At 39.0% G+C, this 12,624-nt stretch overlaps 1 protein-coding gene across 1 annotated transcript; it reads right to left on the bottom strand.

The window, feature by feature from the left end:
• Positions 1–693: 693 nt before the first annotated feature.
• Positions 694–11,959, bottom strand: LOC139445734 (universal stress protein in QAH/OAS sulfhydrylase 3'region-like). Its single transcript, XM_071226939.1, has 4 exons — positions 11,747–11,959; positions 5,992–6,072; positions 4,137–4,243; positions 694–2,528 (listed from the first exon to the last, which is right to left on the bottom strand). The coding sequence occupies exons 1-4, from the start codon at positions 11,820–11,822 to the stop codon at positions 2,310–2,312; spliced, it is 483 nt and encodes a 160-aa protein (XP_071083040.1). The 5' UTR covers positions 11,823–11,959; the 3' UTR covers positions 694–2,309.
• Between the last annotated feature and the right edge of the window lie 665 nt (positions 11,960–12,624).

Genomic DNA, 12,624 nt, shown 5'->3' on the forward strand with positions numbered 1-12,624 from the left:
CTTGCCTGAAAAGAATTATATACCCAGCTTTGTGATTGTTCTTAAAAAAAGCTAATGTGATCAAAAGCTGTTTGTAAGGTTATTTCATAGCTATATAGTGGTATTGGACTTGAAAGGCGGCCTATCACATGCCAGGACATTCATCTTTACTTTTATAGAGGTCAGTGTATGTATGAAACTCTTACTTGTACAGGTCTTCTGCAATGGTCGTGAGGTAAATAAAACTGGATATTCAACTATTTCACACTTACATATTACAGATAGCTGCTAGTATTTCATTTAAATGTATTGTGATGAGAGCAATACTGAATTGTGTTGGAACAAAAAGTTAGTTGTGGCCATGTAGGTGAGGTCAGTGGGGTTTAATATTGCTGAGTGAGGCATTAAACAACAAATAAACAACAAATAAACAAATAATGTTGTGTATGCCACAGTTCAACATGAATACCCCACTCACAACACAGTAAACTGATTCTGAGCCGACAAGTACCCCATCATACCATTTGCCAGGCAGGGTAACAACAAGTACCATCTTGTAACATCTTGTAACATCTTGTGGAACCACCGACGTTCAGCGCTCAAACCAGATGCTCTATCCACTCGACTATGGAGGCAGTCTTTAGCCATATAGATATGTAGAACGTATATAGAATATGATATTGACATGTTCAGAAGATACGTGTATGTACATAAAACACAACAATGTATCTGTTCCTGCAAACAGTTTAATCAATGACTTCTGATTATCATAGGCCACCGCATACAATAACAATTTTGATAATTGATATTCATTAAAATGAACAGCTGTCCCAATTGAACTGGCACTTAAACATGTTAACTGAAAATCAATAACCTGTTTATCAGAATATAACATTTCACAAACATTTCCAATAAAAAGTCCACAAGTTGTTATTCATTTGTTGATTTGTCTGGTCAACAGTATTGGTCTGGCAGTACAAACAAAACCTTTTCCTAATATAACAAGTTTATCTTCTGATGAACAAATTGTTTTGGTCCTCATTTGTAATATTAACAAGGTGCATGATTATCCAAGTAAATACTAAAGGGCTGGTGCTACAAGACACATACTGGCAAATATCTCTCTTGATTTGCTACCCACCTTGAAAACACAATTACAGAATAGCTAGTCTGAGTCACATTTCACTAGCATTTGTCTAGTGGACTAAAATATTTATGCATCTACGTACCATGCACAGCTGTAATAGGCAACTATGCTTGTCGTAAGAGGCGACTAACGGGATCGGTTGGTCAGACTCGCTGACTTGATTGAAGCATGTTATCGATCCCAATTGTGTGGAACGATGTTCATGTTGTCAAACACTCGATTGTCTGGTCCAGACTCGATTAAATATAGACCGCTGTCATATAGCTTGAATATTGCTGAGTGCGGCGTTAAACAACAAATAAACAAACCAGGCACATCCACTTCTGTTATGTAAGTTCAAATGGAGTAATTGAGAGTAAATGACTTGATTATATGAGTAATAATAAAAGGACACCAAAAACCTTAATACTTGAATACGAGATCTTTTTGATTTTACGTTGAGCAACCTGTTGAGACAGGAAGTAAGTACGAGCATAGAGTTGACAAATAAAATTGAACTAAACTAGAAGAAAATTCTGATTAATATGTGAAAATTGCATTCATCAAATTATTTGGTCATGTCCAGGAATGTTTTCAAGTCAAGTTATTAAACAAAATGTTATACCGTCTATGCTGATAATACTGTATCTCTGATTTAGTATTACCTGCTGAATAATAGAGATGTACATGAACACAATTGATGTGAAGTTAACAAGTCATTACGTCTTGTCCTTAACACTTCTGAAAAGTGATTAAAGGTAAAAGGTTTGACAGGCATTTGTTTATGACATTATGCCCTAATTTGGAGAAATATCTCGAGACATTCAACACTGTCATGTGAACAACACCGACTTAAGCCTAGAATTGTGTTTGTGTGGTCTCAAATGAATCACAAAAGGTTCAAATATTCAACTCTTAGCAAATGTATGTAAACTGAATGTTAACTAAAGGATGGCATAAACTTATAATGCTATTTGGAAGAATAAGGCACATATGTTCAATAATTTTTACAGCTCCATGATTATTTATCTAGCACAACCAATTAATATGAAGAATCACTTTCTCCAGTTGACCACTATCAGGGTAACACAAAACAGCATGGAGTTTGCTTTAAGGCCATAATGTGCTTGATAACTGAGTCCATGTACGGTAGCAACTGATAACGTCAGTCTCTACTGGAGGCTTCAACTAGGCAGTGGAGCTGTTAATGGTCATGTTTGTCATGGGCACCCTTCAGCCGACATACAACGACAGGTACATGTGCATGGTGAATGATGTAGTCACTGACGCTGCCCACAAATGTACGTCTGATCTGCCCCATACCGCGTGTACCTGTCACGATGAGACTCGCCTTCTCCTCATCCGCGACTTGACACACGACCTCCCCAGGGCTGCCTCCGACACTCTTAATTCTACCGCCGATCTGAAAGTTAACGGCAATATTTACTACTCTTCTCTATAATGTCAATTTATTCATATGTGGAGGTGGAGTTGTGGTGATACAACGATGGTTGGATATGAAAGATGAGATCAGATTCATAAAAGACTATGAACAAAACAAGTATTTTCTATTTCCCACTAAAGAACATCAATCCATGTCCCCGGCAGTCAGCCCAATATCTAATATTAGGAAAATAGTTTAGGACTTAGTGACCAACCACTTGATATTCTCAGGGGTCTGGTATTGTATCGAAAAACAAACATATTGTCCGTAAAACAGCTTCAGACTGTTGAAAAAAAAAAGAAACTGCCTACGACAAAAATTACATTGTAATAATGTGTTTTTCTTTAAAAAAAAGGCTCATAGTCATATAGATAAATATACGGTTTTGTATCTGTAGTTGAAAAAGTTTGTAATCCCGATACTAAATCCCATCCCATCCCATCCCAACTCCCTTTCCCCTCCCTAACCTGATTTCACACCAGTATTCAGTGTCTTCCCAAGGGGCACTCCTCCCCCTACCCCCCTCCTCACCACCACCCCCACACACACACACACAACCCCTCTCTTACAGTTGTCATCCCAGCATCCTAACAGTTTCAACGGGGTTTTGGTTGTGGTTGTGGTTGTGGTTGGATTCCCCGCATGGGGGGTACAATGTGTGAAGCCCATTTCTGGTGTCCCCCCACCCCTCCCTAACAGTTCTCACCCCAGCATCCTTTCAGCTTTAACACACACTGTATGTCCCCAGTAGTACGAACACAGGATGCTCCCCAGGCAAAAACTCTGAGATAGGGTGTCTAACAAAATGGTTTCATGACCGCCCAATGCCAGTAATTAATCTACACTAACCCCCAGTTTCTGTTATCATTAAGTTTCCCTGAAAACAAGGTCACCACAAGTTTCATCCCGAGGGGCACATATTCCTTTCCAACCCATCCACATCCCTAACCTTATCTCTAAATCATCCTTCAGTTTCTTTGCAGGGTTTATCCTAATTCCTCTTTAAGTTTTTTTCCTAGGATATCTGGGGGAACCTTATTATTCCCCACTCCTCCCCTTCCACTATCCTTTCCTAACCTTATCCCTCATCTTTCAGTTTCTTAATCCTCCTCCCCACCAAGCCCCACCCACTACCCTTCCCTCACCTTATCCCTCAGTGTCTTAATTCCCCTTCCCACCCACCCCCACACACCACCCACCCCAACACATGACCTCTCCCCACCCACCCCCACACACCACTCATCCCCACACACCTCTCCACACTCACCCCCACAGACTACCTCTCCCCACTCACCCCCACACACTACCTCTCCCCATTCACCCCCACACACCACCCATCCCCACCTCTCCCCACCCAACCCCACACACCACCCATCCCCACACACCACCTCTCCCCACCCACCCCCAAACACCACCTCTCCCCACCCACCCCCCAAGACTACCTCTCATCACCCACCCCCACACACTACCTCTCCCCACCCACACACACTACCTCTCCCCACCAACTACCCCTGCACAGTACCCTTCACTCACCTTATCCCTCATACTTGGGTGTTTTAATTCCCCTCCCATCTCCCCAGCACTCACCCCAGCATCCTTCAGCTTCTGCCCCAGGGTTTCAAGGAACTCCTTCACCTTCCTCTCCTCGTCCCTGTACAGGTCAGTCAGTACAGTCACATCCGCCATCACCATCGCTGAAGATGACAACAAACATGGATAGTAGCATAAAAAAAATAATCATAAAACTTGTCATGGGATCACTTTATCTGACATACAAAGACAGGGATATGTGCATGGTGAATGATGTAGTCACTGGGGATTATGATGCTGGATCTGCTCATACCAAGTGTACCTGTGACCATTAGAGTCACCTTCTCCGCAAAGACTTGACACAAGATTATTTCACTCATATAAAAGTGACGTGCATGCACATGTGAGTGGCTGCTTGTGCTAGTCCGAACTTTCTGCAGTTTTATAGTGCTAGACAAGATACTATGGCACAGTTTAACACAGATATCCCATTCAGACACTGTATACTGACTCGGAGCTGGCCAAAGCCGCGTGCCAGGTCATGTTTTGGAATAACGTGACGAGGGAAATGAACTTTCTGATCTCCATCTGACATCATATCTTTATTATATCTATGCTAAAAGTAGAACCACTAGGCTCAGTAGCTCACAAGACTTATGAAGAAATAAGTTTATGACATACTTCAACTGTCATTAGGTACAAACATCTATCATGACAAATTGGCTCTTGTGATTATTTTTTTCAACTTTGCAACAATGTTTACAACAAGTCATTACCACAACGTTTAAGCTTTCTGTTCCCTGTGGTTCTGAAGGGTAAGATTTTTAAACTGTTTGAGAAATTTGATTTTTAAACATGTTAAATAGTTTTTAGAAACAACAAAATTTTAACTTAACAAAAAAATGATATTGTTTTGAATAAGGTAAGATCAGAAAGAAGGCCCCTGCATGCCAAACTTCAGTATCTTCAGTCAAGAGAGGATATTAAGGTCTACTTAAACTTGTTCAAACCATTTGTTTCAAATTCATGTTTGGTTTCCACAGCAACTATATGCAAAAACCTACTTTTTGCCATTTCTCCCAAATGTACCAGTATGTAGATAATTTGGTGTCAGGCTAGTTTGGGGTCTGACATTAATTTTCTTTTAAGCACCACCCTGAAATTGTCATTGCCCTGGACAATATTTTCACTTTTGTGATACGAACAACCAAAATGTTATGCTGAAAAGGTTGAATCAAAGTCAAAATTAACAAGAAAATGATAAACGCTCACAAACATGTACACATGAATGTATGACCGTAAACAAGGTGAGGTGATATGTCTAAGTTTAACATGAATACCCCACTCAGACACAGTATACTGACTCTGACCAGTCCTTGTTTTAGCCCCTTAATGCCGAGCGCCAGACAGGGTAACAACAATTACCATCTTTTAACGTCTTTTGGTATGACGTGGCCGGGGATCGAACCCCGGACCTTCCGCTCTCCGGGCATACGCTCTACCACTATACCACAGAGGCGGTCCTTGTAGTTTCAGAAGAGATGTGGGAAATGCTAAAGATAATAATGACTGACAGACAAATGGATGACAAACAATGTGCCAAAACAAAGCTTATTCACTTTCAGTCAGGTGAGCTAAAATTGAAAGGACAGAGATACACAAAGAATGAATGGGACTTCAATCATGTGTCACCAGCTGTGCACATATCAGTACCAGTATAAAAAAAGATAATAATTTGCTTTAACCACAATATACATAAACGTGTCACCACCACCTAAGTTTCGGTGAAACACTGACTACACTGTATCAGCGACTAGGGTACATAAAACGTGTGGAGAATAATAGGTCACAGACAATGATATGTTAAATATACAATGTGTTCATGCTTAAAGAAGTCAAAGATGATACGTACGTGACTGTATTATTGTGTGGTACTCTGGGCAATGCACAAAGATCACATGGTCCTTCTTTCTGTAAATATTCTTCATATACCCTGAAATGACAAAAAAAATCATAGTTTCATACATCTATCTCAGACTGTGCTTTAGAACTAAGAAGAACATTTCTATTAAAAGCCTTCATGAAATTGTCCTTAAGGCTTTGCTGTTCAGATGCAGCAGGGATTTACCTTGGTCTATTTATTTGGAGTTGTGGGAACTCTCTGTCATACAATGTATATGTGATGCCTTATGCTTATTATAGATGGGTGATTCCTTGTTTGAATCAGGGGCACGGGTGGCCCAGTCGTGTAAGGCACCTCGATTCGCTGTGCAGAGTTGCATCCCTTGGGCACGCCAGAAACCTATGATTGTGGGTTCGAATTCCGGTTCGCCCCAATTATGTTTCTAGGTTTGTCAGCACCATACCCGTGCTCGTGGGTTTCACCGAAGTGGTAAATGTCTCACTTCGGGCTTTCCTCCCACATTAAGCTGACACGCCGCGATATAACTGGAAACTGTTAAAAGCGGCGTTAAACCCAACTCACTCACAACAGAGATTGAGTGAAAATCTGACATTGACTGTCCAAACATGGATTGCCCTTAATCCCTACTATGGATTCAACGGGCCCAAACATAAGGACTCGAGTACCCGAGGGGTAAGACCCGGCTAGTGCTTCGTTACTCGCAATCGTATAAATCTGTTGAATAAAATTGGCAATTATCCTATCATATACAAAATGAAAGAGTCACAATGACATCGTAGTTCACTAAGAACACCAATGTGATCACGTTTCAAATAAAATACCTTTTAAATTTGTATGCTGATTTGCTTAAGCTTCATTGCAATAAGAATTGTCAACTTGGGAAAAGAAATCGTTTACATCTCAATGTAACACACGCTATGTTCAGGGTGAAAAAAATATTGCACACGTTATGTATGTTGCGATTGGTGATTGGCTGGATTTTGGCGGGCTGGCTTCTTAGGTATACCTTATTTGATAAATAAGATCATTTGATGCCAGCGCCGAAGGAAATTGTCAATAAAAGACAAAATATAGATAATAAGTTAAAAGTAACATTTTCAATGTTATCACAAATTCACAAGTCAGTATTTTTTTTCTTAATTGAAAACAAAACATTGAAAGCTTAATAGGCTTGTAAATTTATAGTTGACTTCTATAAGACGTTTTCCCTACATTTGAAGATATAATACAGTAACACAATGTTAATATTCAATAAAGTGATGTCCAGTTACAAATATCTTATGAAAATATTGAATTGATAATGATTAATGTTACAATGCTAATTTAGAATGAATAGGTCTACTGCTTGCGACAGTTTAATAGTTTCGTAAAACATCCCTTTTAAACAAGACATTAAATACTTTTTTAAACCAGGAAATATCCTTATGAAATGGTTGTAAATATGTCGATTTGTTTTCGAAAAATAACTAAAAGGAAAGCTATGGACACTTTTATTTGATTTAATTGATTATACTTGAAAATGAAAGTTACATAAAGACATGTTTCTATTGACTTATTGAAAGTCGACCAAATTTGAGTTATCTCCCTTGGTCGAGTACACAAGTCTTTCAAACTACCCCCAGATCAGAAATATTGGACAGATCTTACGTACATACTTTAATTGAATAAGTTTTAGTCATTCCAACATTCAAACTTATATGCATCCAGTGGGATTCCCACTGATTTTATTTGAGTCCACCCTTAACTTTCATGCACATATGAGTGAGTGAGATGAGTCGGTTGGGTTTAATGCCGCTTTGAACAGTATTCAAATTTTATCAAAGCGTGTCAGATTAATGTTGGAGGAAAGCCCAAAGTGATCCAAATGTTTACCCCTTTTGTGAAACCCATGAGCAAGGGTATAGAAAAATAATCGGGGCAAACCAGGATTCAAACCAACAATCAGAGATTTCTGGCATGCAAGGGACGCAACTCTTACCAGCGAACTGGAGTGCTTTAGATGACTGGGACACCTTAAGGAAGAAGCTCTATTTCACATTCAGTCAAACCCTGATACATTTCAGAGTTTTAGAATTTCAACCCATGCCAATCAAATAGGACAAACAAATAATTATCATTTCGTTTGTTTTTCTACCTTAGACCTGTAACTAGTGTAAGGTCTCATACTGTAATGAAATAACTATGTAATGAAATGTACCTGAAATGTAATAAACTTGTCGTGGAATAATCTTGTAATGAAATAAACTTGAAATGCCATTAATCTTGCTAGGCTAATGTACATGACATCTGTCAAGCTTCCTCTGACATCAACCCCTGTCAGTCAAGCAGACCAGGAAGTGGGGCCACACAATACATCTTCGAGGATCTGACAATGTACATGTGGGTCAAGACAAGTTACATGGGATGTTATAACAGTACAATTTACAATAGAAACTGTTCTCATTCAATATTCATAATATTCATATATTTACCACCTGCTCAATAGGCATTATCTTTCGTTATTATGCAACTAATTCAGGAGAAACGATGAAGTAGTGTAAGGACCCTTTTTGGACCATTGAAAAACGTAAAATTTTAAAGTTTCAGGAAAATGTTGAAATATTGTTATTATAAGGGTAACGCTATTTTTCAGGGCATTATCATTTGTAGAAGCCTGAGGGTTTCCATTAACTGCCCGACGAAGGAGGGCAGTTGAAAAGACCGAGGGCTTCTGCAAATGATAATGCCCTGAAAAAGAGCGTTACCGTTATTATAGCTAAAATGGATGGAATTTGTTATCAAATAAAAAGAAACAACAACATCGGTTTTGAAACATTTACGGCAATCAACACGAATGTCACTGACCACGTTTTACAAATATGGACACGTCATAGAACAAACCAGATGACGTCACTATAATACGTGACGTCATTTTCTCTAGCCTATGACATCACCGAACAACGGGCTTGATAATGGCCCGTCGTCAAGCAATATGAGGGCATTATCAAGTTACAGTGGCCCGCTCATTTCTGATAACGTGCGGGCGGTTTGATGATAATTCTATCCATTTTAGCTATAATGAAAATGATCAGACATGTTCAAATAGCTGTCAGCTAGGCTTTTTTCTTTCTTACACTTGTAAGTCTTACAAAAGTATAGCTAAAGCAAGTAAAATAAGAGTATATATATTTTGAGCTTCAAATGAAAATCTAAGAATTAGCAACTCTGTAAATAAGATGACTTTTATGATATATGTTTGTACTGATTGTATCTAAATTAGCTTTGAAAACCAACCTGGGTCAAAGACTTGTTTCTGTTCAAATATCAGAAAACGCTTCATGAAAACCCCTAAAGTCAGCCTTTTTGACCCTTTTAAGGTTTGATCAGAACAATGAAATCATATGACATTCAAACTATCAAACATCCCTCTCAGTTACACAGATTTATTATTTTTGTAGAACAGTTAGTGCTAGTTTGGTTTCTTTTAAGTGTGAAGAAAGAATTATGGAGCAAACTTAATGCATTGTTTTCTCCTTATGCCAATGCTGAAATTTTTACAAGCATTTTAACATACTTTAGAAATACACTGAACAATTGAACAATGAGAAAAGTAATTATGGCTAAGTAGCTGTTGTTTCTGTATTTAGGAGGATCTGATTTAATCATATTTCCCTTAATAGGGACCAGTCTATATAATATCCTGCACATCATTTAGATGTGGCATGCATTAAATTCGGGCTTTATGAATGCATTCAGACGGAAGAGACTAATTGAAAATTAATCTCACATTCTTAATTTCAATATTATCATTATTATTTTTCATCTCTTTCTGAATACATCGAAGGGAAATTATCATTCTAAGGGCACATGAAGACAATATTTTTCAGTCCCAGTGGATACTCACAACCCTGTTTGTTTTATGTTTATTTTGCTTTGATGAAAGCATGGCATTGAAAATAAAGAGCAAAGAGATAAGAGATAAAGGATCATGTGCCTTTTCAGGCAATTCAAAAATATAAAGTATATGTTTTATTGTTCTTGTTGTGCACTACTCTCACCTTTGTTGTGCATGCTTTTTTCAAATGTAAATTCAAAACAACTGTTATTGCAAAATATTTAAACTACAAATGAACACAAAATATATTTCAAGCTATGGATTCTACATCTAAGCTACATTTCTTATCATTTTTATGCACTAAATATACATTTACTGTCGAAGCAAATTGCCCCCAAAGGACAATATTGTGAGTGAGTGAGTGAGTGAGTATGGTTTTACGCCGCTTTTAGCAATATTCCAGCAATATCACGGCGGGGGACACCAGAAATGGGCTTCACACATTGTGCCCATGTCGGGAATCGAACCCGGATAAAATAGGTCTTCAGCAACCCATATACTTGCCATAAAAGGCGACTATGCTTGTCGTAAAAGGCGACTAACGGGATCGGATGGCCAGGCTTGCTGAATTGGTTGATACATGTCATCGATCCCAATTGCGTGGATCGATGCTCATGATGTCAATCACTGGATTGTCTGGTCCAGGCTCGATTATTTTACAGACTGCTGTTATATAGCTGGAATATTGTTGAGTGCGGTGTTAAACAAAAACCAAACAAACATCAATGTCCCTTTTGTAAATATTTTTTTTTTTAAAAGTTAGGGAGCATGAATAATTGCGGGAATATTTTTTTGTAGTCAAGGCTGAGCACATAAAATGATGTTTCACATATAAATATATTTCATGATCCTGACCCTAGATTCGTAACTTTTTTTTCTTTCAGTATAAAGAGAGGGATATTTGATTGTAAGAAAGGCATACAATTTCACTGTTTCAATCACACCTTCAATTTCCTGTGATTGTGTCAATCAGGACTGTGTGGTTTTCATATGATTGACTGGAATGAGTGAATGTTTTATACCAGATATATTCCAGGTATTGTACACCAGCTTCTGACTATGTCTGTCAGGGACAGGATTTCTAGTTGGCAACAAACCAGACAAGATAACAGCATGTTAGACCCATGAAGACCAGGCTTAGAATGGCTCTTCAGCGACCCATGCTTGCTGTAAAAGACAACTATACTTGTCGTAAGAGATGACTAATGGGATCGGGATCGGGATGGGGATGTCAGGATCGCTGACTTCGATGATGCGTAGATCGATTCTATTGTCATTCACCTGATTGTCTGGTCCAGACTTGATTATTGACAGACCGCCAACATATAGCTGAAACATTGCTGAGTGCGGTGTTAAACAACAAATAAACACAGCATGTTACACATTGTGGCCTCCTGATCCTCATTTTAGCTAGTGCTTACAAGCATAGGATGTGCTGTGACCAGGCAGACCTATTCTTTATTTCCCAAATCTAATATTATGTACCTAGGATGCTCATACAAATAAAAAAAATTGCGGTGCTTCTTGAAGGTATACAATCACCAGTGATCAGCTGGTGAAATACCTCACGGAAAATCAGTGACTGAATGCGTGACAAATACGTTATTTCATAGGGAACATTTTACCTCAGCACCGGCACACCTACTTCGAATCACAATTTTCAATAATTAAAACAGTGGTCTACGTTGGCAAATCGATATTTGCAAAGATAGTTTCTTTTCAACACGACGATTCATATGTGTAGATCTATCTAGCGCACAATGGACGCCGCGTTGATGGTGAAAAATGGGTCAGCCAGGCATATTTCATGGCGAACAATAACAATTGAAATCGTCACAGTCCCTCGCGAAAGTGCACGTTGCTACTTACATTGAAATGCTTCGTCGGAGTGTTTGCTTCCGTCCATAGCGATGACGACAGTTCTATCTGAATCTGCTTCTGCCATTTTTCAAATCTGTATGTCAGCTTTCTTCGAGTGAAAACGCGAGCTGTCTGCTGCACCAACAATCTGCCCTCTGTCCTGTCCCTTCGAGCTTCCTCGAATGCGAGGTCACTCGTGACTAAGTTCAGAGTTCACTTCGCGTGGCGCTGAATACCAATTTACTGGAAATAAATGTGTGTAGTTATGCGTACATGCATCTAACAAATTGTTGTGCATATTTTGTTTTCGGATAGATCTACTGGTCACCGAACAGCTATCCACGAGCTCGTTTTTACCATCACCTCGTTATAGCGCACGTTCGGGGTCGCGATTCGTTTTACTGGGGTTGTATAATATGAAGGTGACTTTTCTTATGTTCCTTCTCAAAGTTTCGTAGTGCATCTCCAGTTCAATAAACCTCTTCTGCCTCTATCTTACCGATTGTATACACATAACTTAAGCAATACGTTGATGTTTTTATTACGTATATTAATGTAAAGTTTAGTAATCATTAGTAATCAGTTCTATATGAACATGGTTCAAGTTTTGGACACCCAGCTAACATCGGTGAGCGGAGGTAAGTTTTTCACACCGCCCTCCTCAGTCATAATCCCTTAAATAAACACAAGCAAAATATGTTATTTTCAAACATGGCCCCAGTGGTCTAAGGCGCCGCGATTCGCTGTGCAGAGTTGCGTCCCTTGGCCACGCCAGAAACCTATGATTGTGGGTTCGAATCCAGGTTCACCCCGATTATGTTCTAGGTTTGTCAGCACCATACCCGTGCTCGTGGGTTTCACCGAAGTGGTAAACGTCTGAGACCTGC

The sequence above is a fragment of the Haliotis cracherodii genome, unplaced genomic scaffold (assembly GCF_022045235.1).
Source record: "Haliotis cracherodii isolate W230 unplaced genomic scaffold, xgHalCrac1.p SCAF_6, whole genome shotgun sequence".
In the NCBI taxonomy this organism is placed as follows: Eukaryota; Metazoa; Mollusca; class Gastropoda; order Lepetellida; family Haliotidae; genus Haliotis; species Haliotis cracherodii.